This window comes from Crinia signifera, chromosome 11 (genome assembly GCF_055691185.1).
Source record: "Crinia signifera chromosome 11, ASM5569118v1, whole genome shotgun sequence".
Lineage (NCBI taxonomy): Eukaryota > Metazoa > Chordata > Amphibia > Anura > Myobatrachidae > Crinia > Crinia signifera.
In genome coordinates, this window is record NC_139227.1 from 23,685,338 (window position 1) to 23,712,647 (window position 27,310).

General features: G+C 45.0%; 1 protein-coding gene across 1 annotated transcript in view; it reads right to left on the reverse strand.

Moving 5' to 3' along the window:
* Positions 1 to 9,553: 9,553 nt before the first annotated feature.
* VAT1L (vesicle amine transport 1 like) overlaps positions 9,554 to 27,310 on the reverse strand; it is a 92,067-nt gene continuing 74,310 nt past the window's right edge. The window contains exons 4-9 of the mRNA XM_083164691.1: positions 26,564 to 26,706; positions 23,996 to 24,099; positions 19,252 to 19,307; positions 17,647 to 17,841; positions 14,730 to 14,813; positions 9,554 to 9,701 (exon numbers count right to left, since the gene is read on the reverse strand). Of these exons, the coding sequence (XP_083020817.1) occupies positions 9,603 to 9,701; positions 14,730 to 14,813; positions 17,647 to 17,841; positions 19,252 to 19,307; positions 23,996 to 24,099; positions 26,564 to 26,706 (681 nt within the window). The 3' untranslated portion in view covers positions 9,554 to 9,602. The remainder of the gene's footprint in view (positions 9,702 to 14,729; positions 14,814 to 17,646; positions 17,842 to 19,251; positions 19,308 to 23,995; positions 24,100 to 26,563; positions 26,707 to 27,310) is intronic.

Consider the following 27,310-nt stretch of genomic DNA (forward strand, 5'->3'; position numbering starts at 1 on the left):
TTTCTGGAGTCATTGTTATCATGGTACCGAGACTCAGTAATCGCTGCAAGATCTAACTGTCGCTTCATATGACTGAATTTACAGTCATGTGAATACATATTTATTACATACAACGTGCGCTAGATATTTACCTATCTCTGCATCTGAAATGTGGAGACACCGAGAAAAGCAAACAATGCAGCCATAACCAGGATACAGAGCTAGACAAGGCCTCATACAGATGTATCTCATTAGCACAGGGGGTGGAGAACTTTACTAATTATCTTACCAAACAGCAGCACATCTGCAAATGAGCAACATACTCAGTATGATACAGAAAGTCAGGGTAGGTGTAAGGCTTTTTGGCACCCTAGGCAGGGCCAAAACTAGGATTTCTGGTGCCTGGGACAAGGCAGTAATCTGGTGTGCGCCCCCCCCCCCCCCTTCATGGGTATCAGTACAGAGGGATAGAAGAGGAATAAGGAACATGCTGTTCCCCTGTAACCAGTGAGACCAGACAGTTCTTACCTTGAGCCAGGCACAGCAGGGCAGGTACCGTGCCCACCTGAGTCATGCCATGGTTCTGCCAGTGGGCTCCCTCACTGGAGGTATAAGGTTGGATGCCTGCAGTAATGCCCTTCTCCTGCCTCCAGGGTGTGCCTGGCTGGAGACCCATCAAATCTCTAGTGGGATTCCTCAACCAGACTGAGCCATAGTGTCCGGTCCCCAGCTGCAGGAGCGGGATATCCCACCCTTCCGAGCCACCTCCAGTTACACTCCTCTGCTCCTCCCGGTTTGTTCGTAGGGTGCACCGGCTCTTCCCCCAACTCTTCCCCCTTCCAGCATGATGTCATCATGGCATGACAGGAGGGAGGGGAACGCAACCACTTAGACACAGACCTCGGACACTTAGCCATCCAAATCTGAGTGACAGTTCTGTGACACTATGTCAGCGTGAGTTGAGCAGGGTCAGCAGCACAGGACTGTCACTCGGAGTCAGAGTTTGGCAGGTGGGCGGCTAAGTGCACAAATTTAATGCCCCCCTAACCCATTGCCCAAGTCTTATGACCCCCTAACCCACCCCTAGGTACGGTAAGCAAAGATCACTGCTTACTGAGCGCTGAAGCGCAGCCCCGCCGAATGCCCCCCCCCGCGCATCCTCTTGGTACAATGCAAGGGGATGTGTTCGTTAACACACGCCTCCACTCGTTGGAGATATCATTCGATGGTCATCGACCATCAAATGATTTTTCCTGCCTTCTGAAACAAATTCACCGAGGACGGGGCCGGTGGCTGTCGTCCTGTGATGTTAGCTGTCCACCCACCTGTCGTACCCATGGGAACACCCAGCATTTTCATAGGGATGCCCGAAAAAAGCTGGGCTTTCCCACGGTCCAGTGCCGTCACCGCCCATGGCCCTTACTTCCCGCAGCGAACGGCTTAGCGAGTATGTAACTCATTGCTGGGGTCTGCACATGTGCAAATACCCACTTGCGCAGACCCCCAACCATCGGAACGTGGCCGAATTTTCCCCGTTCCGAGTGAAGTTGAATCACTGTATCACTTTGAAAAAGTTGTCAGCAGACGACGAAACACATCAAGATACATCCTGTTTCTTTTTATATTTTGGACTTTTAGCACCATTGGATGGAATGCCCTCCAGATCCCAACTTTTGTCTGATAACTTTCACTTCTGGAAGACCTTATTCGGGACACCAGCACCTGCTCAATTTTGGGTTGCCTTTCAACTGGCTTGTGTCCCAAACAACCAGGAGAGATACACTCCAACAAAGCCTCAAGACCCAGTCAGGTTCATGAATACCCACCAGTTACAGATGGAGCGCCCTTCATTCTTGCAGGGGCTGGTGGTGGATTCACCAGCCGACAGAAGGGGACGCGTGCGCATGAGACACACGTGCGTCCCCTTACTACGGAGCTCCCTGATGGTCCCCACCACCCAATCCCACCTTTCTTCTCTCCCCCTAACCCGCCCATCTCCCTGAAGTGGAGATGGGCAGGGTTAGCGTCCCCCGCCGCCAGGAAACTGGGATGCGCGAGTGTGGGACGCTCGAGCGCCACAGTCAGATGGTGCGCCAGCTCGCCATCTATTCATTTATTTATTTTTAGCGCTCCACCTTTCTTCTTTTTTTGGACCTACTGTATCACACTGTTAAAGTATAGAAGTAACCTCAGCAGACAGGATGGCACTATTACTCATGTGTAACTATATTGCATACGCTTAGCAGGATTTAATGCTACACAGCAAATATTATTGAGGATCCCAGACCCCCCATCAGGGAGATCAGAACTTGCGGCAAGCAAAGCGAGCCACCAAGCCCGCAAGGGGCTTTATTGCACTCCCCCTTGTTGGAGTACCGGCGGCCTGGATTCCGATGTCAGTACTACACCCCCCAGAAATGATGTGAGCAAGAAAACAGCTCCGGCATAAAGATCATGGCACAGAACAATTGTGCCAATGACCCATTGCGCCATCCACTGGTTCTCTGATTTACCGTACCCTGGTAAGGGCACAGCTAGGGGCATTGAAGCCCATTTTCACTAGATTTTTATTATAGACCAAAGGGCCTGATGGAGTATTGCAAAGTTTGCTGAACTAGAACATGGCTATAATATGCCCAGTGCTACCAAGATGCAACTATCCGCACGCGTGTCTAGTTTCCTGGTAAACATCATCAGCGAGCATTTGTCCCTGCACAATATAAGGTTCTATGCCTCTAAATAGAGGTTTGTCTTTGCAAAGCCCTTATCTACGTGACTACTTCCTCAAACTCTGTATGTAAGAATGCCCTGGTGATCCATGACTGCCCAGTGATGCTATATTGCATATATGCACCAAGTGCATAAAAATGGGTGTTCGATTTGACAGTGTACAGCAGCTCAGACTTGCACAATTTTGCAGCTGCGTACACAATTGTGGAAATTAGGGTGAGAAAGGGCCGCGATGAGGAGCCGTTGCCAGCATTACCATTGCAATGGCTCACGCCCTTCACTCTTGATTGGATTAAAGTTATTTCTTCAGCTGTATCTGGTGAGCATAACAGCAGTTAGGGTTAGGCTGTGAGGGAGAGGTTAGGTTTATGCTGTATAGGGGAGGTTGGGGTTAATTGGTTCTAGAGATATTGCAGGTAAACCTATTTTTTTTTTCATTTCTGAATTGTAATTTAATGGCTGTTCATTTTGTTTGAGGACAGATTTCATGAAGCCCACATGTAAATGGGTCAGTTGGTTCCGAAGATATAGCTGTTTTTTTTTAAAGGGGGGGGGGGGGGTGTTTCTCTCCCCCTCACACCAGAAAATGCATGGACTAGGCTGGTGTAAAAGGGGGGACCATATTCCTGGTCTGAAAGAGGTATTATTTCAAAAGGCCGAGACCTGCAGTGCTCTGAATACAGCCGGGCAGTCCCCCGCTCTCTGCCCAGCTGTCAATGGCTGTCCTTTCTGCCCGGCGGCAGTTGTCCCCCAGTTACCGCGAGCATGTATTCCCCCTTGGCAATGAGCATGAAATCCCACATGGCAACGAGCATGTTACCCCTGGTAATGAGCATGTAGGTAAGCAGCACTTATGTAGCATAAATTTTAATAGGCATTATGGCGATTGGCATAATACATAATGGACATTATGGTATGTGGCTTAACATGTAATGGGCATTATTGTGTCAATTTTTAATGTGCGCCTATGGTGCGCAATGCCCCTGTTTATGAAGCATATTGTGCATTATTGCTCAATCTTGGTTTGGTTTGGTATAGTGTGTATTTTGGCTCAATCCATGTGGCAAAATGTGAATTTTGCCTTAATCTGTGTGGCATAACGTGAATTATGACTCAATCCGTGTGCCATAGAGTGAATTTTGGCTCAGTCGGTGTGAATTTTGGCTCATTCCATGTGGAATTATGTGTAAGAGGCAAGTACAGTATGAGGGGGTTACTATTGTGTTGCATGATTTGTATAAGGGGTATATGGTGTGGTAAATTTAGGACATCATATAAAAGGTGCTGAAATGTTGTCTACCAAGTTTCGGCTTTCAGTATTTTTTTTATGACTGGAGTGCCACCTCACCCCGCAAGTATCTTAGGACATCGGCATCCTGCGGGTGCACCTTTGGAGGGTACCTGCCAATATATCTCCCTACATTTTTCCTATGCCAGCCCCCTGCCTTTTCCAGGCATATATAATTAGTTAAAAGTATTTACACAAATAGAGACACACCCATGAGCAGACCACCCAACCAGAACACTGGTCACGCCCCCCACATTATTAGGTGCTGTCCACAACCCCTATTATTGCCCATAATAGGCCCTTGATAATTCTCATCTCCAGGCCCATTTAGACCTTAATCTGGCACTGCTAAGGGGTGCGTTAGGGTTAGGCTGTTCCGGGTGTCAGGATTCTGCACATTCGGACCCCGCTGTTGCACTTCTGAATGCCAACATCCTGATACCATAACCGTATCAGAACTAAAGTCAATTGCAAAGCACTGTATAATATAAAGGGACAATAAGATGACACATTGCATAATTCATCATAACATACACTGTAGGCACGGAGGGAGAGGTACATGTTAGAACATGTTCCCGTCATTCCATTTCATTCAGGGTCCTAAATTAAAATGGACATCATTAGCGACTACATAAATCATTAGCAACTACATAAACATTCAGAAAAAAAAATAAAAAATCACAAATATTCATACACAAAAATTTCCCAACAATTAAAATGAACCAACACATAAACGCGTCTGTTGCTATGCTGATCTTTTTTTATTTATATATGTTACTTTTTCATGTAAACAGTTTTGTAGGCACACGGTAACAAAAGCTCTACAGCAACAAACACAATTAAACAACGTTTCGCTCCATTTCACATTGGCTTCGTTTACAGACCGTATAATAATTAAGGCAAACTGAGGAATGACGTGAGAATCCAGAGATGAAAATAACAAGGGTAAAACCTTTTAAACACTTTTGTATCTGTGAATATCTGGCTAGCCTAACGTGACCCGTAAACTACCAGTAATACTGTTTGCTCCCTGGTGGAATGCCAATTATTCCGTATGTTTTGTATTCAGAGTGGGTAATTACAAAATACATTTTGGGTTCCTGTGAATCTTGTCCCCCACTGGTCATGTCCAAGTACCTTCCTGCAACCTCTGTCATAGTGGTTTGATAACTGTGCGCCTAGCCACCCTGGGTTGCCTTGAGGCACTTGCAGGGGTGACTCAGGTTTGTGGTCTAGGGCCAAATCTAATTATTCATGGTCAAAGGGATAGGCAAAACCAGTACTGGTGGCTGCCAATCATAAAATATGACGATAATGAGAAGCACAACTGTACACCACCACGTAAGTGACACTAACGAGGACAAGTAGGTACAATTTACATAATTTAATCATTTAAGAAAAATTTCTCGAAAAAAAAAAAAACATTTATCTTTGGAGTGGCTTTAAAAACATGCTGATACTCTAGGGCTCCGCGATTCAAAAAAAGTTAGGGAACCACCGCTCTATACAGTATGTTGTCTCTGTACCACTAAAGGTCGATAGGGCTTATGCCGACACATGGCATAGGTTGACAGGGCTAAGGTTGACAGGGTCTGAAGAAAAACCACAGGCAAGAACATGGGGTGGTAGGCATGAGAAGGGCACATGGCAGGTAATGATGGTAGACAGGTGATAAAGGAGGTTGAGACATGAGGTTGGCAGCCAACTGACAAGGGCAGATATCCTTCCTAGTCATGCAGAGAATGGGAAGTAAAGGAATGATTAGTGTACACAAGGCAACATACTGAGGAGAGATCCCAGAATTCATCCAACAGGTGTAGACCATCCGTGTACAAGCTCTATCAGATATGCTTGTTAGTGGTGAGGGGTGTTCTAATGGGTCTGAGATAACTTTCACCTCCATGGCCCAGAGGAAAAGGGGCCTTCAAGTACTCCACTGAATATAGATTAATACTGCATGGTATATAAGGAAACACATGTATAATAATGGACAACATGGCTAACTAGCTTTAGGGCGGATATGGAGTGCAATGCTGAAGTGCTAACTCATAGTACTTTATATTAGGATGGCAGTAACTCTGCTTGAGGTTACACCTATGGGCTGGATTTGTGGACCTCCCTCCTTGGGATGCTGCAGCCAAACACGATAACTGTCCATGACTGATAGAAAAATTCCATAATTCCAAGGAGAAATGGCAAATAAGGTATAATACTGAATAGGGAAGGACCATACATTGTCATATTTTATAAAAACATCCAGCAATTTACTGTAGGTCCATATTTTATTATTTATTTTTACCGGCAGCCATCTTGGAAATAGTGCACTTGTCATGTGATATGACAAAATTAAATTAAAGTATACAAAAATTATTTTGGTTTAGGGTTAGGCTCGGTACTTATTTAGCCTACACACATACATTAACACAGGCAGTAATTTTGTGCGGAGTTCATGGCATAGAAGACTATTAGGACACTAGGAATCTGTGACCAAGATCTGACAGTGGCAAAGGGGAGCTACATGTAGCTGTGCAGAAGAGGTAATGCTGCCACCAATAAGGTTTTTACTTTCATTTTCTGAAATGTGCTAGAAAATGGCAGCTAGAATCTTATTGGTTGATGGGGGAACACCACCTTTTCTGCACAATTTTGTTTTCAAACATTTGTAGGCATTTTTCCCTGTATGCTTTGGTGATAGTTCTTGGTGAATTGATATGCTACAGTCTATGGGCTAGATGCAATAAGCTTCAAAAGTGATAAAATGGAGAGTGATAAACAACCAACCAATTAGCTCCTGCCTGACATTTTTCAAACACAGTATGTGACATGGCAGGTAGGAGCTGATTGGCTGGCTGTTTATCACTCTCCATTTTATCACTTTTGAAGCTTAGTGCATTTGGCCCTGTTTCAGCTTAAAATGGCTGCCTACAGATTATGGGTGCAGGCGCAATTAAACATGATGGTCCTTGTCAGAGTTAGGAGCTCAAAAAAGGCGCAATTTACTCCTTAAGCAAAACATGCTGCAATGCAAGCGGTTAAAATGCATTTACTTGTTTGTTTCCAGGGACAGCACTGGCTGTTTTTGTATGTACGAACATATACTGGGCAGCTTTGTTATTATATTAACATTTAGGGGCAACTAATACTTCTATTGATAATAGAATTTTGCCCATAGCAACCAATCAGATTCTATCTATTCTTTTAGAAGGTGGTAAATAAATTAGAAGTAGAATCCGATTGGTTGATATGGCAACATCCCATCTTCAGTTAAACTCCCATCTTAGTAAATTTACCCCTTAGAATTAGGAAAACACGCCCTTCTTAATGACTAATCTCTCTGCACATTTTACATCTGCCCCACCTGCAGTGCAACATGGTATTATTTCATCCTTACACTAAATAAATGTGTTTTCATGGCGTTACTGTACAAGTATAAGGCAGAATTTGGCCGGCAGATAGCTTTAGGCATCCGTGACTTTTACAACCATTTACAAACTTTCTCTTAGACTCTACAACTTTGTGGGGGCATATTAATAAAATAGGTTCTCTGTAATATCTGAAAAAAGAATCCACTTGAGATATCCGCTGTAATATGCCCTGATTTGTTAAACCCTGTCCAATGTCCTCAAACCCTGCCCCACCCTGGGCCTATCCAGAAATGAGGACGTGTGAACAAAGCACTCTAACCGGGACTACCCGAAATCTAGACAACTGGGAGAAACTGTTTTCAACTTAAACACAAGTTGCCAACTACGATGAACGTCCACCGAGGTAGACCATACTGTGATTTCATTATAAATGTATCAATTGCACAATAGTTTCCTATAGTGCCAGTCTAACCATAAATACTAATTTAACATTAAAGGAGTTTGTACGGATAGACAGTTATCTGTCTTGTAAATCTAAAACAGATCATCAAATTATGAGGTAACCCCAATAGATTTAATCATTTCACAATTAAATGTTACTAGAAAGAGCTGCAACACCACAAAAAAATAAGTATAATAAAGCTGTTTAAAAAAAAAAAAAAATGAGTTATCTTCTCATACAACTATGGACAACAGTATAAAGAATGGCTGATATTTGTGAAATTAACTTTACTCTGAGCACTGAACGCATTAGTCTAAAGTCTGAAGTAAAAAAATACATACTTCAGGACTTGATGGAATGAAGGTGACAAGCGATGAAATGACTGCATGACAAGGGATGGAATGAAGGTGTGACAAGGGATGGAATGAAGGTGTGACAATGGATGGAATGATAGTGTGACAATGGATAGAATGAAGATGTGACAATGGATGGAATGACGTTGTGACAAGGGATGGAATGAAGGTGTAACAAGGGATGGAATGAAGGTGTGCCAAGGGATGGAATGAAGGTGTGACAAGGGATGGAATGATGGTGTGACAAGGGATGGAAAGATGTTTTGACAAGGCATGGAATGATGGTGTGACAAGGAATGGAAAGACAGTGTGACAAGGGATGGAATGACGGTGTGACAAGCGATGGAACGAAGAAGTGACAAAGGATGTAATTATGGTGTTTAAAGAGATGGAATGATGATGATGTTTAAAGGGATGGAATGACAGTGTAACAAGGGATGGAATAAAGGTGCGACAAGGGATGGAATGACAGAGTAATAAGGGATGGATTGACGGTATAATAAGGGTTGGAATGTTAGTGTAACAAGGGATGGAATGAAGCTATTTAAAGGGATGGAATAACCATGTGACAAGGGATGAAATAAAGGTGTTACAAGGGTTGGAATGAAGATGTAACAAAGGATGAAATGATGGTGTGACAAGGGATGGAATAACCATGTGACAAGGGATGGAATAACCATGTGACAAGGGATGGAATAAAGGTGTTACAAGGGATGGAATGAAGGTGTAATAAGGGTTGGAATGAAGATGTAACAAAGAATGAAATGATGGTGTGACAAGGAATGGAATAACCATGTCACAAAGGATGGAATGACAATGGATGGAATGACCATGTGACAAGGAATGGAATGATGGTGTGACAATCTAGTTCTCTAACTTGAGAGAATGGCATAAAGCTCTATTAATGAGAAAAAATACTACTTGGCACTTCCCTGCGTCTCAGGCTTTTCTAGGGTTAGCACACTGTGGTAAATGGTGGAAAGGATGACTATATGGCACAAATACAAATCATACTAATACTGAAAAAGGGTTGGCACTTTAGTTGAGGTGGCAGTCCTGCTCACTGGCAGCATTTAGTTAATGGTCCTGACATAGGAAACCGAGGCAGCCTTTTCCTCGGCTGCTGGTAAGCCAGCATAGCATCTGTTCAATATTCTTTAATAAACACAACAGTAGGAATGGTCCCAAACTGAGGTTACGGGTCCATGTAGTCGACGTAATAATCTTTTCCTGTGTGGCTTTATAAACTATGACAGGTTAATCTCACACAGTGCTACACTCACTAAAGGCTGCCAAGTAGGCACTTACTGCCACGTTATACACAACATTGGTCAACAATTTATACAGTAGCTCAGCTCACTGCAGACAAATACAACACACACTGCACTACAGCAGGTTTGTTCACTGATGCACAGAATTGAGTTTATCAGTTATCAAAGCTTGTATCACTGGATAAAAGGCATCCGTTCCTTGTTTTCTGTGTCCCCCTCATGGTCCTCCTCTTCCTCTCCTGCCTCACTGGTTTCTGTACTGTCATTGGCCATCTGCAGACAAATGAAAACACTGTCAGTTGAGCTGGTGTTGCCATCATGGTACGGGATGCGGTCATTTAGTCTACAGCATGAAGGTCGACAACATTAGGTTGACATGGGAAAAGGTCGACATGGGTCTAGGTCGACATAGGGAAATGTCAACATGGTTCTAGGTCGAAAGGTCATTAGTTCGACAGGTCGTTAGTTCGATAGGTCATTAGTTCGACATTGTTTAGGTCGACAGTCAAAAGGTCGACATGGGTTTTTTCACTGTTTTTTGAGCCGACATGTGCCGACCGGTGGTATTTCGACAAGTGTACCGTGCCCAATGCATAGCAAACGCAGAGAGCGATGTGAGGGGCTGCAGTGCACTTCAAACTGTGTCCATGTCAACTGTGTTGACATTCAGGTAAAAAACCTGTGAAAAACCACAGACAATGTCGACCTTTTGACTGTCGACCTAAACATTGTCGAACTAATGACCTGTTGAACTCACGACCTGTCGAACTAATGAACTTTCGACCTAGAACCATGGCGACCATTTCCCACGTCGACATAGACCCATGTCGACATTTCCAATGTCGACCTAACGGTGTCGACCTATTGACTGTCGACCATCATGCTGTAGACCAAATGATCCCAACCCCATGCTACCAAGTCCAATGCATGGGACAGTAGAATTTGGAGGAGTTAGTTAATGTAATGTAATCTGCTAACTAGAAGCTTTGCAACATCTAAGGGGAGATCATCTCCATTGGGAGGGGCATGGGTAAGAAGCGCAGTTCCATCTCCAATTACTTGCCGGTACTTGTTCTCCCCCTCCGGAGTAATGATCATCTGTCACTTGCGTAGAGCATGGGGTGCACTTATGATCATGAGAGCGTGCTTCTCAAAATATCAGACTCACAAGTTTGGTCAGGGGGTGTGGCTGCATCACAATGGCGGCAATAGACTTATCCTTAGCTGGGTGTGGTATATTAGGTGCACAATGAAAAGATTGATTGTTTTAAGGCTGACCCCAAAAGGTTGAAAGACACAAGGCTGACATACTCAAAAGGTCGACACAAGCAAAAAAGGTTGACATAAAAACGGTCTACACATGAAAATTAGATTTTTTTTAAATGTTTTTTTGGTGTCAATTTCAGCACATTGACCCAAATTAGAGTCCTGTGGGCCTGATTCAGACCTGTTTTCTAGGCTGCGTATGTTCGCAGCCTAGCGAACACATAAATGCTCCACGCCACCCCATCGTATGCGTCACCCACTGTGCGCAGCAGTGACTGGTGTGCTTTTAGGAGAGATGATTGGGGGATGGAGATTGCCTACACTTTGGGAGATGATGCATTGATTGAGTGACTCTCTCTTATGCTGGGTGCACGACCAGAACGATTTGGCATCAAATACCCCAATTACAATACAATTCCAATCCGATGCGCATCCCCGCTGGTCGCGTTGCAGATCCTACCTGCTGCAGGGTAGGATTTGAAAACGATCCCTTCAACTGGGTACAGATCGTGATCGGATCGGATGCAGATCGTGAGCAGATCATGCGCTCCAACAGATCGTACGACCATCGTATGATCGTCTCACGATAATGATCGTTCTGGTGTGTACCCTACATAACACATAAAGTATTGTGATGATTTGGGACAATCAGGACTAGAAAGTTACGTCTTACTGAGAACCATTTTAAAAGTTTTTTTGGTACTCTTTACTTAGATGGGCGCCAGCGATTGAAATCGCGGTCGTCGGGGGTAAAAATCGCGGTCATCGCGGTAATCGCGGGCATCGCGGGTAAATCGGGATGGCCGCGATGCCCGCGATGACCGCGATTTTCCCATAGGGAACAATGTTAAAAAGGCTGATTGACCGCAATTTTACTGTTAAATGCCTCAATGGACCCGATTTGGCCATAGGAAGCAATGTTAAATGGGCCACAGAGCCCAAATAAGCACAATTAACCCTTAAATGTCCCCCCCAATTTTTAACGCCACCCCATGATCCACGCCAACCCGAAGCGTGGCGAGCGCAGCGAGCCCGCGAGGGGCGGCGGTACGCGTCCTCCGACCTTTTCATGCCCTACTATCCACTAGGGCGTGGAGTGAGAATAGAATAGTGTGGCGAGCGCAGCGAGCCACCGAGCCCGAAGCGTGGCGAGCGCAGCGAGCCCCGCGAGGGGACGCGGATACCTTCACAGTTATACGCGTCCCCTCGCGGGCTTCACAGGTGTCCGTGGCGACGCGGACACCTGTGAAGCCCGCGAGGGGACGCGTCTACCTGTGAAGGTATCCGCGTCCCCGTGCGGGGCTCGCTGCGCTCGCCACGCTTCGGGCTCGGTGGCTCGCTGCGTTCGCCACACTATTCTATTCTCACTCCACGCCCTAGTGGATAGTAGGGCATGAAAAGGTCGGAGGACGCGTACCGCCGCCCCTCGCGGGCTCGCTGCGCTCGCCACGCTTCGGGTTGGCGTGGATCGTGGGGTGGCGTTAAAAATTGGGGGGGACATTTAAGGGTTAATGGGCTCTGTGGCCCATTTAACATTGATTCCTATGGCCAAATCGGGTCCATTGAGGCATTTAACAGTAAAATCGTGCCCATCGGGTCTTTTAACATTGATTCCTATGGCAAATCGGGAGCATCGCGTCGCGGGCATCGCGGGTGCATTTATGGCCGGCCGCGACGCGACCGACACGATTTCCATGTTTAACATGGGTTTCAATGGGAAATCGCGGGCATCGCGTCGGTCGCGGCCATACATTAATGTACCCGCGATGCCCGCGACGGGCGCCCATCTAAGTAAAGAGTACCGTTTTTTTTTATATTATTGTGCAACAGCAACAATTTCCTTAATCGTAGAATGATAATAAAATCAGTTCATAACCCAAACAGAAAAAAACAGAGATCCAGGCTGAGACGACGGTGGATAATGTTGAGGCAAGCTGGATTCTAGAGAAGAAATCCTGCTTTACCCTTCCCAACTGGTGCGGATGAAGGATACAGCACAGCACCCACAATGCTCACATCTATTCCCAACTGGTGCAGATGAAGGATACAGCACAGCACCCACAATGCTCACATCTATTCCCAACTGGTGCAGATGAAGGATACAGCACAGCACCCACAATGCTCACATCTATTCCCAACTGGTGCAGATGAAGGATACAGCACAGCACCCACAATGCTCACATCTATTCCCAACTGGTGCAGATGAAGGATACAGCACAGCACCCACAATGCTCACATCTATTCCCAACTGGTGCAGATGAAGGATACAGCACAGCACCCACAATGCTCACATCTATTCCCAACTGGTGCAGATGAAGGATACAGCACAGCACCCACAGTGCTCACATCTATTCCCAACTAGTGCAGATGAAGGATACAGCACAGCACCCACAATGCTCACATCTATTCCCAACTGGTGCGGATGGAGGATACAGCACAGCACCCACAATGCTCACATCTATTCCCAACTGGTGCAGATGAAGGATACAGCACAGCACCCACAACGCTCACATCTATTCCCAACTGGTGCAGATGAAGGATACAGCACAGCACCCACAATGCTCACATCTATTCCCAACTGGTGCAGATGAAGGATACAGCACAGCACCCACAATGCTCACATCTATTCCCAACTGGTGCAGATGAAGGATACAGCACAGCACCCACAACGCTCACATCTATTCCCAACTGGTGCAGATGAAGGATACAGCACAGCACCCACAATGCTCACATCTATTCCCAACTTGTGCGGATGGAGGATACAGCACAGCACCCACAATGCTCACATCTATTCCCAACTGGTGCAGATGAAGGATACAGCACAGCACCCACAACGCTCACATCTATTCCCAACTGGTGCAGATGAAGGATACAGCACAGCACCCATAATGCTCACATCTATTCCCAACTGGTGCAGATGAAGGATACAGCACAGCACCCACAACGCTCATATCTATTCCCAACTGGTGCAGATGAAGGATACAGCACAGCACCCACAATGCTCACATCTATTCCTAACTGGTGCAGATGAAGGATACAGCACAGCACCCACAATGCTCACATCTATTCCCAACTGGTGCAGATGGAGGATACAGCACAGCACCCACAATGCTCACATCTATTCCCAACTGGTGCGGATGGAGGATACAGCACAGCACCCACAACGCTCACATCTATTCCCAACTGGTGCAGATAAAGGATACAGCACAGCACCCACAATGCTCACATCTATTCCCAACTGGATATTATTGTACACACAAACCCAGAGTTAAATTGGGGAGATGTCCTTTTGTTTGCACACTGTAACAGTGTGTGGCCGAGATGTACGAAGCCTTGAAAAGTGATAAAATGGAGAGTGATAAACCACCAACCAATCAGCTCCTACCTGTCATTTTTTAAACACAGGACCTTATTCTGATTGCATCACTCCTCCAGAGCGATGCAAATGTAAGACACCAGAGAGGTGTCTTACATCTGCCGACCATCGAATGATTTGGCCCCGGCACGAAGGCTGCAAATGGATATTTATTATAAACATCCAACATCCGTGCGGGGTGGTGGGAGGGGCAAGTGTCCATGTGGGCAGTGTTTCATCCACACGCAACGCTGCAAATCAGCTCCTACTGTATATGCCATGTTACAGGCTGTGTTTGATATATGTCAGCTAGGAGCTGATTGGTTGATGGCTTATCACTCTCCATTTTATCACTATTCAAGGCTAAGTACACCTCACCTAGTCTGAGATAACTCAGCGGCTTCAAATATAATAATGGGCACACGGGCTCCCTCCTCTCCTAGAGGTTTAATTAATAAGGTGGGGGTTCTACTGAAGATGGGATGTTGCTACGAGCAACCAATCAGAATCTAGTTCTTATTTATTTAGCACTTTCCAGAAGATAACAGAATCGCATTGGTTGCCCACAGTTACACTCCATCTTCAGTAGAACTCCCATGTCAGTAAATAAACCCTCTAAATGCGCCCTTGCCACCTACGCTGTAACTTAGCAGAATCTTTGTTACTTTCTTTGTACTAACCAGAGGGGTTGGGGCCTTTTCCACATCCAGAATTAATTTTCCGATGTTACCCCTGTCATGGATTCTCTGCATTGCCTCTTTCACCTGGAAGAAATACAAATTAAACAAACATAGGATTGACATACGGAGAGGTAGAGGTGTTGCAATGATTTGTTTGATTGGGATTTACTTGATGGATATACAGTAAATAACTCTTCCACTGGTACTAAGCAGAGGCGCAACATTCACGGTTACCCAAATGATACAAGAATACCCTTATCACATAACTCTTACCCTAATGAAAGAATGGAACCCAAAAAAAGGACCATGTCTAGATTTTATACCATGTTACCCCCCTATTTGACATTGGTGTACATTAAATGTTACGCACCACTTTACTAAGTACTACACATTATAACAATAGCTTGTGTGCTGCTAATATGTAACCAACTGCATCCACTGAGCTTGCCCAGTGCCACCGTGGTAGAAGGGAGGAGCCTCTCTACCGGATAATGACCGCATCGCTAATTTGCTTTACAAAAATGCACTGAAAGAGGATGGATTGGCAATCAAAGGGGGCGGTTCCAGACTCAACCCCTCCCCTTCCAAGTCCTGACCCCTCCCCTTCCCAGTCCCGATTCCACCAATTTTTTTAAAGCAATTTAATATGCTTAAGTAAAACCACTCAAATAAAATGTAGGACAACATTTCATTGCAATTGTTTTTCTAATTATTTTTTCAATTGCAGAGCTATTGTATAAATAGTGTTTAAGTCACATAACAGGTATTGCAGCTCCCAATGTCTAGCATACAGCTGGCATATTACAGGATGTAACATCGTAACTGTTGGTCATTGTAGCTTTTTTTGTGTGGAAAGAAATGTGACTTTAAGATAAGAATTATCATGCTAGTTAAAATACCCCTTAAAGTAATGAATTTATAGCAGAGATGTGTAAGGGCGGGATAAGGACTCAGGAATGGTTACTATACTATTACTATAATGGTGTCAGTAAATAGGAGGCTTCCTGCACCCCTTTATGCCAAGCCACACACCTCTGCGCCAAAACACACCACAACTAGAAAGGAATATAAGCACCAGCCTCAGCATTACTGGCTCATAAATCAGGGAAGTGGAGAAGGACAGAGTCCCTGGCATACAGTCAGAGAGACCATACATGTCAGCCCACTGTTACATTCCTCCCAGCAGGGTCATAGATTTGGTGTCATGAGCGAGACTCACTGTCTGGGTTGAGGCGGACACCTGGGCTCACTGCAGGTAGATGCATTTATATGCAGTTCATCAGCAAATGTATCCCAGCACCTCGCTCCAGAACTCACATGCACTCCCGGCTGTGCATCCGGGCGCAGAGGGGCAGCTGACTATAGGTGCTGCCTAGGGTGGGCGATCGCCCCCTTCCTATATCCGTTCCTGAATCAAAGCCACAGCCAGATTCCCAGTGGTGGTGTGGGTGTGTTAGGGGCTGGAGGGTGGCATGCTGGTGTGTTAGAGACTAGAGGGTGACATGCTGGTGTGGGTGTGTTAGCAGGGCCGGCGCCACCACTAGGCAAATCTAGGCATTTGCCTAGGGCGCCGGCCACTGGAGAGCGGTATTTCGCCCCCCCTTGCCGCCCGGGTACCTGTCCTGCGGCGTATATGTGCGTAAAAGCTGGCGGCGGCGCTATCCGCCAGGCTATGCGGAAGCGCTTCTGTTTTGGAAACACTGGCCGCACGCTGATTGGCTGAGATTCAGCCAATCAGCGTGCGCCGCGCGGCCAGTGTTTCCAAAACAGAAGCGCTTCCGCATAGCCCGGCGGATAGCGCTCGTTATTTCTTATTGACTGCAGGGACCCCCCGCTGCCGCCGCCAGCTTTACAGCGCCGCAGGACAGGTACCCGGGCGGCAGACACCGGGGCGCCCCCACCCCGACTTGCCTGGGGCGCTCTGGTGCCTTGCACCGGCCCCGTGTGTTAGGGGCTAGAAGGTGGCATGCTGGTGGTGTGGGTGTGTTAGGGGCTAGAGGGTGGCATGCTGGTGTGGGTGTGTTATGTGGTAGAGGGTGGCATGCTGGTGTGTTATGTGGTAGAGGGTGGCATGCTGGTGTGGGTGTGTTATGTGGTAGAGGGTGGCATGCTGGTGTGGGTGTGTTATGTGGTAGAGGGTGGCATGCTGGTGTGGGTGTGTTATGTGGTAGAGGGTGGCATGCTGGTGTGGGTGTGTTATGTGGTAGAGGGTGGCATGCTGGTGTGTTAGAGACTAGAGGGTGGAATGCTGGTGTGGGTGTGTTAGAGACTAGAGGGTGACATGCTGGTGTGGGTGTGTTAGGGGTAGAGGGTGGCGTGCCGGTGGTGTGGGTGTGTTAGGGGCTAGAAGGTGGCATGCTGGTGGTGTGGGTGTGTTAGGGACTAGAGGGTGGAATGCTAGTGTGGGTGTGTTGTGGGCTAGAGGGTGGCAGTGTTAGGGGCTAGAGGGTGGCATGCTGGTGTGGGTGTGTTAGGGGCTAGAGGGTGGCAGTGTTAGGGGCTAGAGGGTGGCATGCTGGTGTGGGTGTGTTATGTGGTAGAGGATGTATGGAATGTCAGTGTAATATATAGAGAGACAATGCCTTAAATTAGTGCATCCTCATTGTTTTTTAATCAGTATGAGATACCGGTGGGGCTCAATGTACTAAGCCTTGGCCAGAGATAAAAGTGTACAGCGATATAGCACCAGCCAATTAGCTTCAAACCATCATTTTTCAGACACAGTTGTCAGTCAGGAGCTGATTGGCTGATACTTTATACTATATTTATCTTCAAGGCTTTGTAATTAGACCCCATAGTCTTAACGATGTACAGTAAGCGGGGCTTCAGCTATCTGTGTAATTAAGATGGAGCAAATTGAAAAACACCAACATTTACGAATGTTCAAATTTCAATTTCAATGCAAAAAGGTTTGTACCTCTTCCAAGGCCCATAATGAATCCACCAATGGTTTGATCTTCTTCTGATTGTACAAGGAGAATAGTGCCTCCACCACCCCTCTAATCACGGCAGCCCGACCCTGCTTGAAGAGCAGGTTTAGGAGTGAGAACCCTGACATCACTTTGTTCTCTTCATATAATTTGATGGGATTCACTTTTTCCACCTGCCACCACTAAAAACGAGAAGACACAATTTAGTCCTGGGCAGTGGCGGTTTTTACCTATGGGGGTGACAGATTTTACCCCCCCCCCCCCAGGGTAAAATCTGCCACCTCCTCAGTGTTAGTTTAAGCCAGTTGCAAGTCCTACATGATAGTCACCTGCATGACAGACAGTCCCATTGGGAGGTGTTCCCCTTCCTCTGGGACTGGTAGTAGGTAGCCACTCCCTGCCTTACTGTGCAGCCCTAGCCAGCTTTAATGGGCTGCATCCAATGCAGCCCATAGAAGCCAGACTTTTATGCATGCATACCAGGCCTGGAGTCTGAAACCAGTATTTTACAGGCGCTGGAGCCATGGCAGGGGGAACCGGTGCAGACCTGGTGGCAGGGACATGGCAGCCCCTCTCCTACTCACAGGTAGCAGCTGTTACTGGTTCTGGGTATCCCAGTATTCCAATGTGTTCCGTGCAACTTACAGTATTACCAGGCAGATACATTTTTCTATGTAGATTTTATATAACGTGTACTTTCCTGACCTTCTATACAAAGTTTTGCACCCTTTTCTCACCCATTCTGGTTTATTTGTGCTCCCTTTGTTATGTTATTTTATTTATACTCAGATGTTCTGAGGTGACTTTATATATTTTTAAATCTGTGTGTAGTTTTGGAAAACATTGGGAATGTCTACTTTCTTCATTACACCAAGGCAAAGATACCTTTATATGTTTATTACCAGCACTGCGAATCATGAATAGTGGTACGCTTTCTACCTCACAAAAGTAATTCATTAGGTGATGGAAAATAAAGAAACCTTTACACGTTTTTCTCTACCTCTTTCACTGTAAGTGCAGGTATGCTTATAGGGATTTTCACATTGAAAGATACCTAGATGTGTATATTATACGTAAATGAATGTGAGTCTGGGTACGCCACAGAATCCACATTTCAATTAGAAGTTATCCTGCACTGGGAGGGGGTTTCTGTGTAGGAGGGGTTATTTGTACAGGATGGAATCTGCACAGAGGGGGGTAATTCACATGGGAGGCTGTTCCGCACTGTGAGGGGGGTATTCTGCACATGGTGGAATCTGCCCAGGAGTTAATTGCTAGGAAGGGGGAGTGTATTGCGCTGGGCGGTGGATATTTTGCACAGGGGGGAGACGCGGGTAGATCACCATTTCTTTCTTTATTTATTATGTTATTTATATAGTGCACACATATTCCCCCAGTGCTTTCCAGAGATTAAGGAAGTGTATAAAAAGTAGATCCCGGGTGACGAAAGTCCGCCCACCCCTGCCCTGTCATTAACTGTAGCGTTCTGCTGCTGTGAGAACTTAATATATTCAGCACTCTGATGCTCACTGATCAATACTAAATTCCTTTATCTAAAACTATTATAAATAAACAAAAATGCAAAAACTCACCGATTTAGCCAAGCTGAAGAAACTTTTTGTTTCACCAGTTACCATATTGGATGAGCCTAGGAGGAAACAGTTGTTAAGAATTTCAAGTCCAATTATCAAAAATGTCTCAACGTATGAATGAATGAAATTAAATAAATACACAATGGTACTAGAAACAACAGTACAGTATTCTTTATTGAGAATATGCTGTTCAGAGCAACTCTGCCCAATTGGCTTTAGATTTGAGTTCATATTTTAGAACTATCGCTGCCAAAACAACACGGCTGAGACGTAATAGCATGAACACCATTAACCCCTTCAGTGGTGTTTTTTTTTATAAGGTAGTGCTCACCACTGTGTCCCCCTGGGCCGGGCAGCACCACTGAACATTATGTCAGCAGCTGCCCGGCCCTGCTCCTCGGCGCCGCGGCCCTGCACCCAGCATGTCAGTAGCCGGCGCCGGAGACTTGTATAGAAAAGCCGAAGGGGAGGGGGGAGGAGGAGCAATGAACTCAGCAGCGCTGCCCGGCTCTAAACAGTGGCAATACCGAGAATATTCCAGGCTTGCCAGACTTGACACTGAGGCACAGCCCGTCAAATTCTCGGGATTACCACTTAAGGGGTTAAGGATGGCGCATCTCTTTGAGCACTGAATAGTAAATCGTCCGTAAATCACTGTCACCATGGGTATGGTAGCTTACTGGGTTACGGTACAAATGATAGACAATGTCTAGGTTGACAGTGACTCGACACAGAAAAGGGGTCGACATACCTTAGGTCGAAACTTCCAAAAGGTCGACACAAGCTTAGGCAAGGATGACAGTTAAATTGCGACATGAGTTTTTCATGATTTTTAGTCTATGTAATCGTACGTTGACAGGGACACTATATACACATGTCCCGCGTTCGCTCGCCGTGCTTGGCACACTATTATATTCCCTCTCTATGCCCACTTGGATAGTAAAGTATAAAAAACCCACTTTAAATAAAAAAAAAAAATCATGAAAAACTCATGTCGAGCTTGCCTATGTCAACCATAAGCTTGTGTCGACTTGTTGGCAGTGTTGACCTACGGTATGTCGACTCTTTTTAAGGTGTCGACCTAGACATTGTCTTTCCACTGACTGCATACCAGCTTACTGTATCTCATAACTAAGCTCAATTTTACGGCCTACGATCTGAGGGATCTATGGCTAGTCCAGCCCAGTGTCACTCTGCTCTGACCCTCCTGGGTTTGGGGTTTTTCTTTTAGGGACCCCTCTTACCATAGATTCCTTACCTGGAAACTACGGTCAGATACAGACTATAAATGGGATTAATTAAAAATTGGGAAAAGGTGATAATGATTATATAATGACGGGAACATGTCCGCTAATAACGTAATTGCTTGTTAAGGTCACTTGTAGAGTTCCAATACAGTTAATGCGAGACTGAGAGTGGACTGTTATTGGGGCGTCCCACATAATAGTCCCTTAACCTTTCATGAGGTACCCATGGTAACCTGGATGGCGGTTGCGTAGCCCCGGTGTGCATTCCGGTGTAGCCGCTGGGGGACGGCGTCCAGGTGTGCCATCTCTCTCCGGAGCAGCAACTGCCCTTCTACGGAGTGTCCCGACCTCACGCTAAGAGCCGTTACGGGATTGTTACGTGGTGGTCCGAAACACCGCTGCTGGTCTGACGAGACACTCCGTAGAGCGGTAAGCACTGCTCTAGAGCAAGAGGGCACAGGCGGATGCCTACCCCCCAGTGGCTACATCAGCACTTCGTGGAAGGGTAAGAGACTGTTAAGCGGGACACCACCTTTTTTTCATACTTACCTCATCCCCCAATGTCCACGGCAGTCTCCAGGATCCTCTTCAGCGGCATCTCCGATCCCAGGGGTGCATTGCGTGAGTGCGCGTGTGCACCGGTAATGTCACCAGCCCGCCCGTGCACTTGTACAATGCACCCCTGGGACCAGAGATGCCACTGAAGAGGATCCTGAAGGACGCCATGGATGCCGGGGGACACCGTGGACGTCGGAGGACCATCGGGGCACCACTAGAGGACCAGATAAGTATGAAAAAAAAAAAATTTAAATCCGAAAAAAATCCCTTATACAAAATGCTTGTGGTTCCGAGCATTTCGAATAAGATATACTCAACCTGTACTAATATATACACACAGATATATACACACAGACATCAGGAGAGCGCAGGGTGGATACTTTATATACAGGCTGACTTTTTCATTAGGTCAGAAATGGCATTAACGACAGTAAAATCATCCAATGGTGAGTGCCCATCTACCACCCACAGATACAAGTCAGCCTGGACTTCATTTACACGCTGACCTCAGAATTCGCCATGGGTACTAATATCATGTGACGTCAGCCACCTGCCCCAAGCAGGCATCAACACGGCTGCATGGGGAACGCCCAGCGTTTTTATGGGAACACCCAAAAAACGCCCTCCTCCTGGTTACACTGTCAAGTCATTTAAATTGAATATATTAAAATTACAGTCATTTAAAAGATCTTTGTATTATTATTTTTACATGGTTTATTTATTTGATGTTTTTAATAAGAATTTCGATTTAAATAAAAAAAAAATCTGATTTTGGTAAAAAAAAAAAAAAACTTAATGGAGATTTGTTCACACCCTGCTGACAGTATATTCTGTTCCTACCCACAAGCACTGGAGATGTTAATATGAGGAATGTGATATATGTGATAATAATGTGGTGATAGCTTCGAGATGAAATGAACACACTGTTAATTACACAATGATTCTCTGAAGAGCATAAACCATTAGTGTTATATATCTGTATGTAGATGATAAATGTCTCAGATTGCATTTAGCAGCCATTTTCCCAGTGATTTGCACATGCGCAGTAGAGATGTCCCTAGGAACAAGGTATAGATGCCACATTACCAATTCCTTGCGCATGTGCGGTAGACTGGCACAAAGTCGCTGCCAGAGTCTACATCACTGCTGCTTTAGAGGAGGGGGCAGTTTAGGGTTACCACCCATCTGGGATTACTCAGGAGGGGGCAGTTTAGGGTTACCACCCATCTGGTAATTAAGCCCGGTGTCCGAACGGGTGGCATTCCCGGACTATACAATGTCCGGGAACAGCACTGCCACTAGGGTGAGGTGAGAGAAGATGCGCCGGGAGTCAGGACACGGGATGGCTGCTCGTCAGCTATTTGAAATCTCACGGTTCGGCAGCCAATCAGGATCGGCAATGGTGGCTCCCCATTGGCTGCCAAACCACGAGCTGGTGCAAGATTTGAAATAACCGACGAGCAGCCAGGTCTGTGCCACCGCTATCTGTCTCGTGTACCGGTGCTCTGCTATGGCTGTGCTCTGGTTTTCCGGCTGCATGGCACTGCACTCAGCTCCCCCTTGGCACCGAGCATTATATAAACTCCCCCTTGGCAATGATCATTAATTAAACTCACCCTTGGCAACAAGCATTAATTAAATTCCCCCTTGGCAATGAGAATTCATTAAACTCCCCCTTGGCAATGAGCATTGATTAGCAACAGGCATTTGCACTCCCCTTGGCAAAAGTCATTTGCACTCCCCCTTGGCAACAGGCATTTGCACTCCCCCTTATCAACAGGCATTTGCACTCCCCCTTGGCAACAGGCATTTGCACTTCCCCGTGGCAACGAGCATGAAGGCCCTGGCACCAAGCATGGTTTTGTCCATCTAAGAAATATTTTGTCAGAAAGAGTGAACTAGAATAAGGGCCACAGTTCCTGCTGGAGCCTGCTGAAAAATAGCCCTGGTAATAGCCATTACAGGTGTGGTATATGTAATGGGCATTACAGTGTGTGGCATAACGTGTAATGGGTATTGTGGCATGTGGTATACTATGTAATGGGTGTGTGATGTGTAATAGGCATTACGGTGTAAATTTTTTATGTCCGATTTAGAAAAAAAAATTGTCGAGCCCTGGCATAACGTGTAATGGGCATTATGGCATGTGGTATAATATGTAATGGGTGTGTGATGTGTGAAAAGCAATAGGTTGTAAATTTTGGGTGCGCGCTGTACATATTGTCCCTATTTAAAAAATGTAATGGGCATCGTGGTGTGTGGCACAATATGCAATGGGCATCTCGGTGTGTGGCATAATGTGTAATGGGCATTACAATGTGTGACAATGAGTAAGTGGCATTACGGTGTGCAAAATCAAGAATAGAATTCAAGCAAAGGTTAATAAAAAAACATGATAAACCGGGTCAGTGGGTGGGCTGTGGGTGTGTCAAGGAGCGGGCGGTGGTAATCCTAGGGCAATTAATAAAAAACAAGCTGAGCTTCATACACAAGAGGGTAGTCAGAGTCACAAGAAACAGGATCAAGATCTGTCTTCCCGCCGGTTTATAATCCATCATACTGTAGATTAAGATAGATTAATCAGAGCCAATCTTAATCATTTTGGATAGAGGCAAGTGTCATATTAAAAAGAGTGACCTCTGGTGGATGGAGGTGAGATTCCTAATTCCCACTATCAGCAAGTGCAGTGATGCTATATCAGGCTCTACTGGCATTTGCAGGCAACCACTTACAATAACTCAAAGTGAGAGCAGCGGGGTGTGATATATTTCTGTGCCCGCCCCTAAATGTTGCCATGGGGCAGGGTGGTGTAATATCCCCCCAATGACAATTATCATGAAGTTTCTGGTTCAGAGTAAATTGATTGGACGCATCCACTGTAAGTTTTCAATGATAATGAGTAACAGCGTAACACTACATAGAAGCATAAAGCAACCAACCATATAGAATATATGTTCCCAGTGGTTTGAGGAGGCCGATGCCTTTCCCAGTGTTTTCCCCACATAAGCTGTCCAGGACAATGTCTACTCCATCTGGGGAGATCCTGCAAATTGTGGTACAGAAAGATGGTTATAACACGGTCCAGCCAATTGCAATCAAATATTTCGCATTACTATGTATGGGCATATACAGCAAGAAGGAAGTGTACAATAAAGGAATAAGGAAAATCGAGTTAGGGGGGGGGATGCACTAAACCTCGGCTGCATCCTGCCTCACATCACATTGATACTATGCATTATCATATGCGATTAATACCACAAAGGAAAGTTCTTCTGATCAAAACTGCCCTTTGCAATGTTCGCCGGTCACTGGACTTCTGGGTTTATGACTGGAGAGTCCATCGGCGCAGAGAGACACTGGTGGTCACAGGGGATGCTGGGAGGGATCAGTGTCAGATCCCTCAACCAGAACTGCGAATAGGCTTCTATAGGGTAAAACCAGCTTTTGCTGATGTTACTCTCCGCACCGAAGTCCCGACGTACGGGTTTAGTGTATTCATAAATGCGGTAAAAAACCTGAAAACAGTGTTTTTACGGCAATTCTCCTTTGGTGCATTCCACCCTGTTTCTGAGATGGATAAAAATGCAATGTCGCATGCAAGCAGCATTGTATTTCCATCAGATCTCAAGAAGGGGCTTGCAGGAGACCTTTCAGAAAAGAAGCCTCATGGCAGAAACTGCGATCCCAGCACCGAGGCCGACATCACAGGCTGGGATGCAACATCACAACCAGACTTGCAGCTGGGTACAAGTCACTAAGCATAGAGAAAATAGACAGGTGTCAAGAACTTTAGGTAAGATATAAAGAATAAGCAATCCCATCAGGATTGCAGGGAGAGGCACTAGTTTACGTTTGGGTTTAAGTAAACCCAAAACCCAAGTTCAAGGTCAAGGCTCAAGGTGCAATGTTCAGATGTTTGACATAATCATTGTGTTTGGTTGGGGAGTCTTATAAACCTGTATGTGTTCTTAATGCTATGATGTAACCTTAAGGTATAGGTTTAGTGATAGACTAAAACATTTTAATAGTAATTATTTCCTGACACTAAAACTAATATTACAGCCAATGGAAGGTTTTCAGAATGGAGAATTATACTCATTGAACTTGAACTTCAAAATGAAAGAACGTGATTACAATACAGAATTGTCAGTACAACACTAGCTCGACACTACTTCAGAGAACTGCATTTGCTTTATATAGACTTACAGTGACACTAATACCCCTTTCAAACAGAAATCCCCTAAATCCAGGCCTTAATTCAGCATTTGTGGGCCCGGTTATTCTCTGGTTTCAGCCTAACCCCCCTTTCACAAAGAAAGGCAAAATACTGGGTCAAGCATTTCTACTCCGTAATTTGCTGAATAACACAGGTATTTCTTCTGATTGAAAGGGTCAACCTGGGTCGAAATTACCAGGTCTTCGTCCCTAGTCAATACCAACCTGGGTTGACTCTTTCACACAAAAAAAAGGACCCCTGTTGAACGCAAAAATTACCGGGTGGAAATGATTGACCCGGTAATTTGCTTTTTTGTGCGAAAGGGATGTGACCTACAGTACTGTAACACTTTTATCTTAATACAGACTCAAGGGAGTCCAGTAGTGTCTTCTCTATAGAAGTAGGGCACCAAACTTTATTTCAGAATGTAGGGGTACCCAGTGGGCAACTGAGATTCAGCTTTTGGAACATGAATGAAATTCAGGGGAACTCTAAAACCTTTGGTTTGGAGGCAGTGATTTGTTAATTAAAAACCAAACTAATTACAATGGTAGCTAGATAAATGTCTACATAATTAACTATAAAAAGTAAAATGTCCATGACAACAGTATAGTTATACATATATATATATATATATATATATATATATATATATATATATACTTTTAATTTTTAATAATATTAATTTTAACATAATGTCTGTAATTATACAGACCAGCAATGCAGCCATTTTGTGCCTTATTTTATGACACTATCTAGAAATAAATTGATAGGCTGCCTTCTCATAAATATTGTCCCAATATACAAAATGGCTGCCTCCATATAAAATGCATATATGAAAAGATGCCATACTCTGTAGCCTGTACATAAAGGCTTACATTTATGTTTTACCAAACAGTATGGTAAACAGTAAGTGTGCCTTGTTGTGAAAGTCCATAATTAAACTGGTAATTTTCTAAAGGCACTGAATATTTCCACTAAAACCATTTTGAATATTATAAAGTACTTCTTAATAAAGGAGAGCCTTTCATTTACCTAGAGATTTCTGTGTACTCTGCAGCTTTCTGAGATGGTAAAGATTCAAGAAGTACGTCCATTGATTTAATCTCATGTCATGGTGAGTTTGTTTAATACTCTGTTGTGCTTTAATGAGCTGCCTGTCAGTTGCTAGTCTATTGGCTTTACAATAGCTAATACTGTAATCTGCGGCTGGGAGATCTGAGTGGAGGACACACACACACACACACACACACACACACACACAGGCTGGCAGGAAAGCATCATCTCTTACCTTTTCACTTCTTGCACATAATCTGCATTTCGGTCGAAGAGATGAGTAAGGGAGTTCTTGATTGCCTCATGTTTAAATGCAGAGGCAGTTCCAAACACTGTAACATTGGGAACGGTTGAGCAGAGCTGTGCCACCGCTTGTCCCTGAAAACATCACATATTACACTTAGGGTGGAAATCAGAGCATATGTGTTTTTATACCTGTGTTATAATAGCGCTCCGGTGGTCTACAATTCTGGTGTATTTGCAAGTAAACGCTGACCGATACGTGGCAAGCAATAATTCAATCCTGCATCAGAAGATGGTAAAAGTATTGCCACCTTTAACCACTGCAGACTGACACCCCAATTATCCTACATTCAACCATCTTTGTGCAATTACAGCAGAACATGGCGTAGACACAGCTGGAGGCAAATATTTAGCACTGTGGATCTAACGAGGAAACACAGCTGTGCTGTAGCCTTTCTTTCTCACATTAAGGAGGAGGAAATACATAACAGAGCAGACAAGAAAATACACATAAAAATCATTGAATAAAAAGAGGTCATATAAATATTCAATTATTTTTCATTCTACATAGACGGATATATGATCTCCTTTATCAAACGGTATTTTGAGGATGCGTTTACCTTTCATTGTTGATTTAAAAAAAAAATTAAGTAGTTTTTAAGAAAATGTAATAAAAAGGGATATAATGAAGTAATCTGAGGCGGTGGCAGGTTTACTGCTTTTTCCAGCAGTTTGTGGT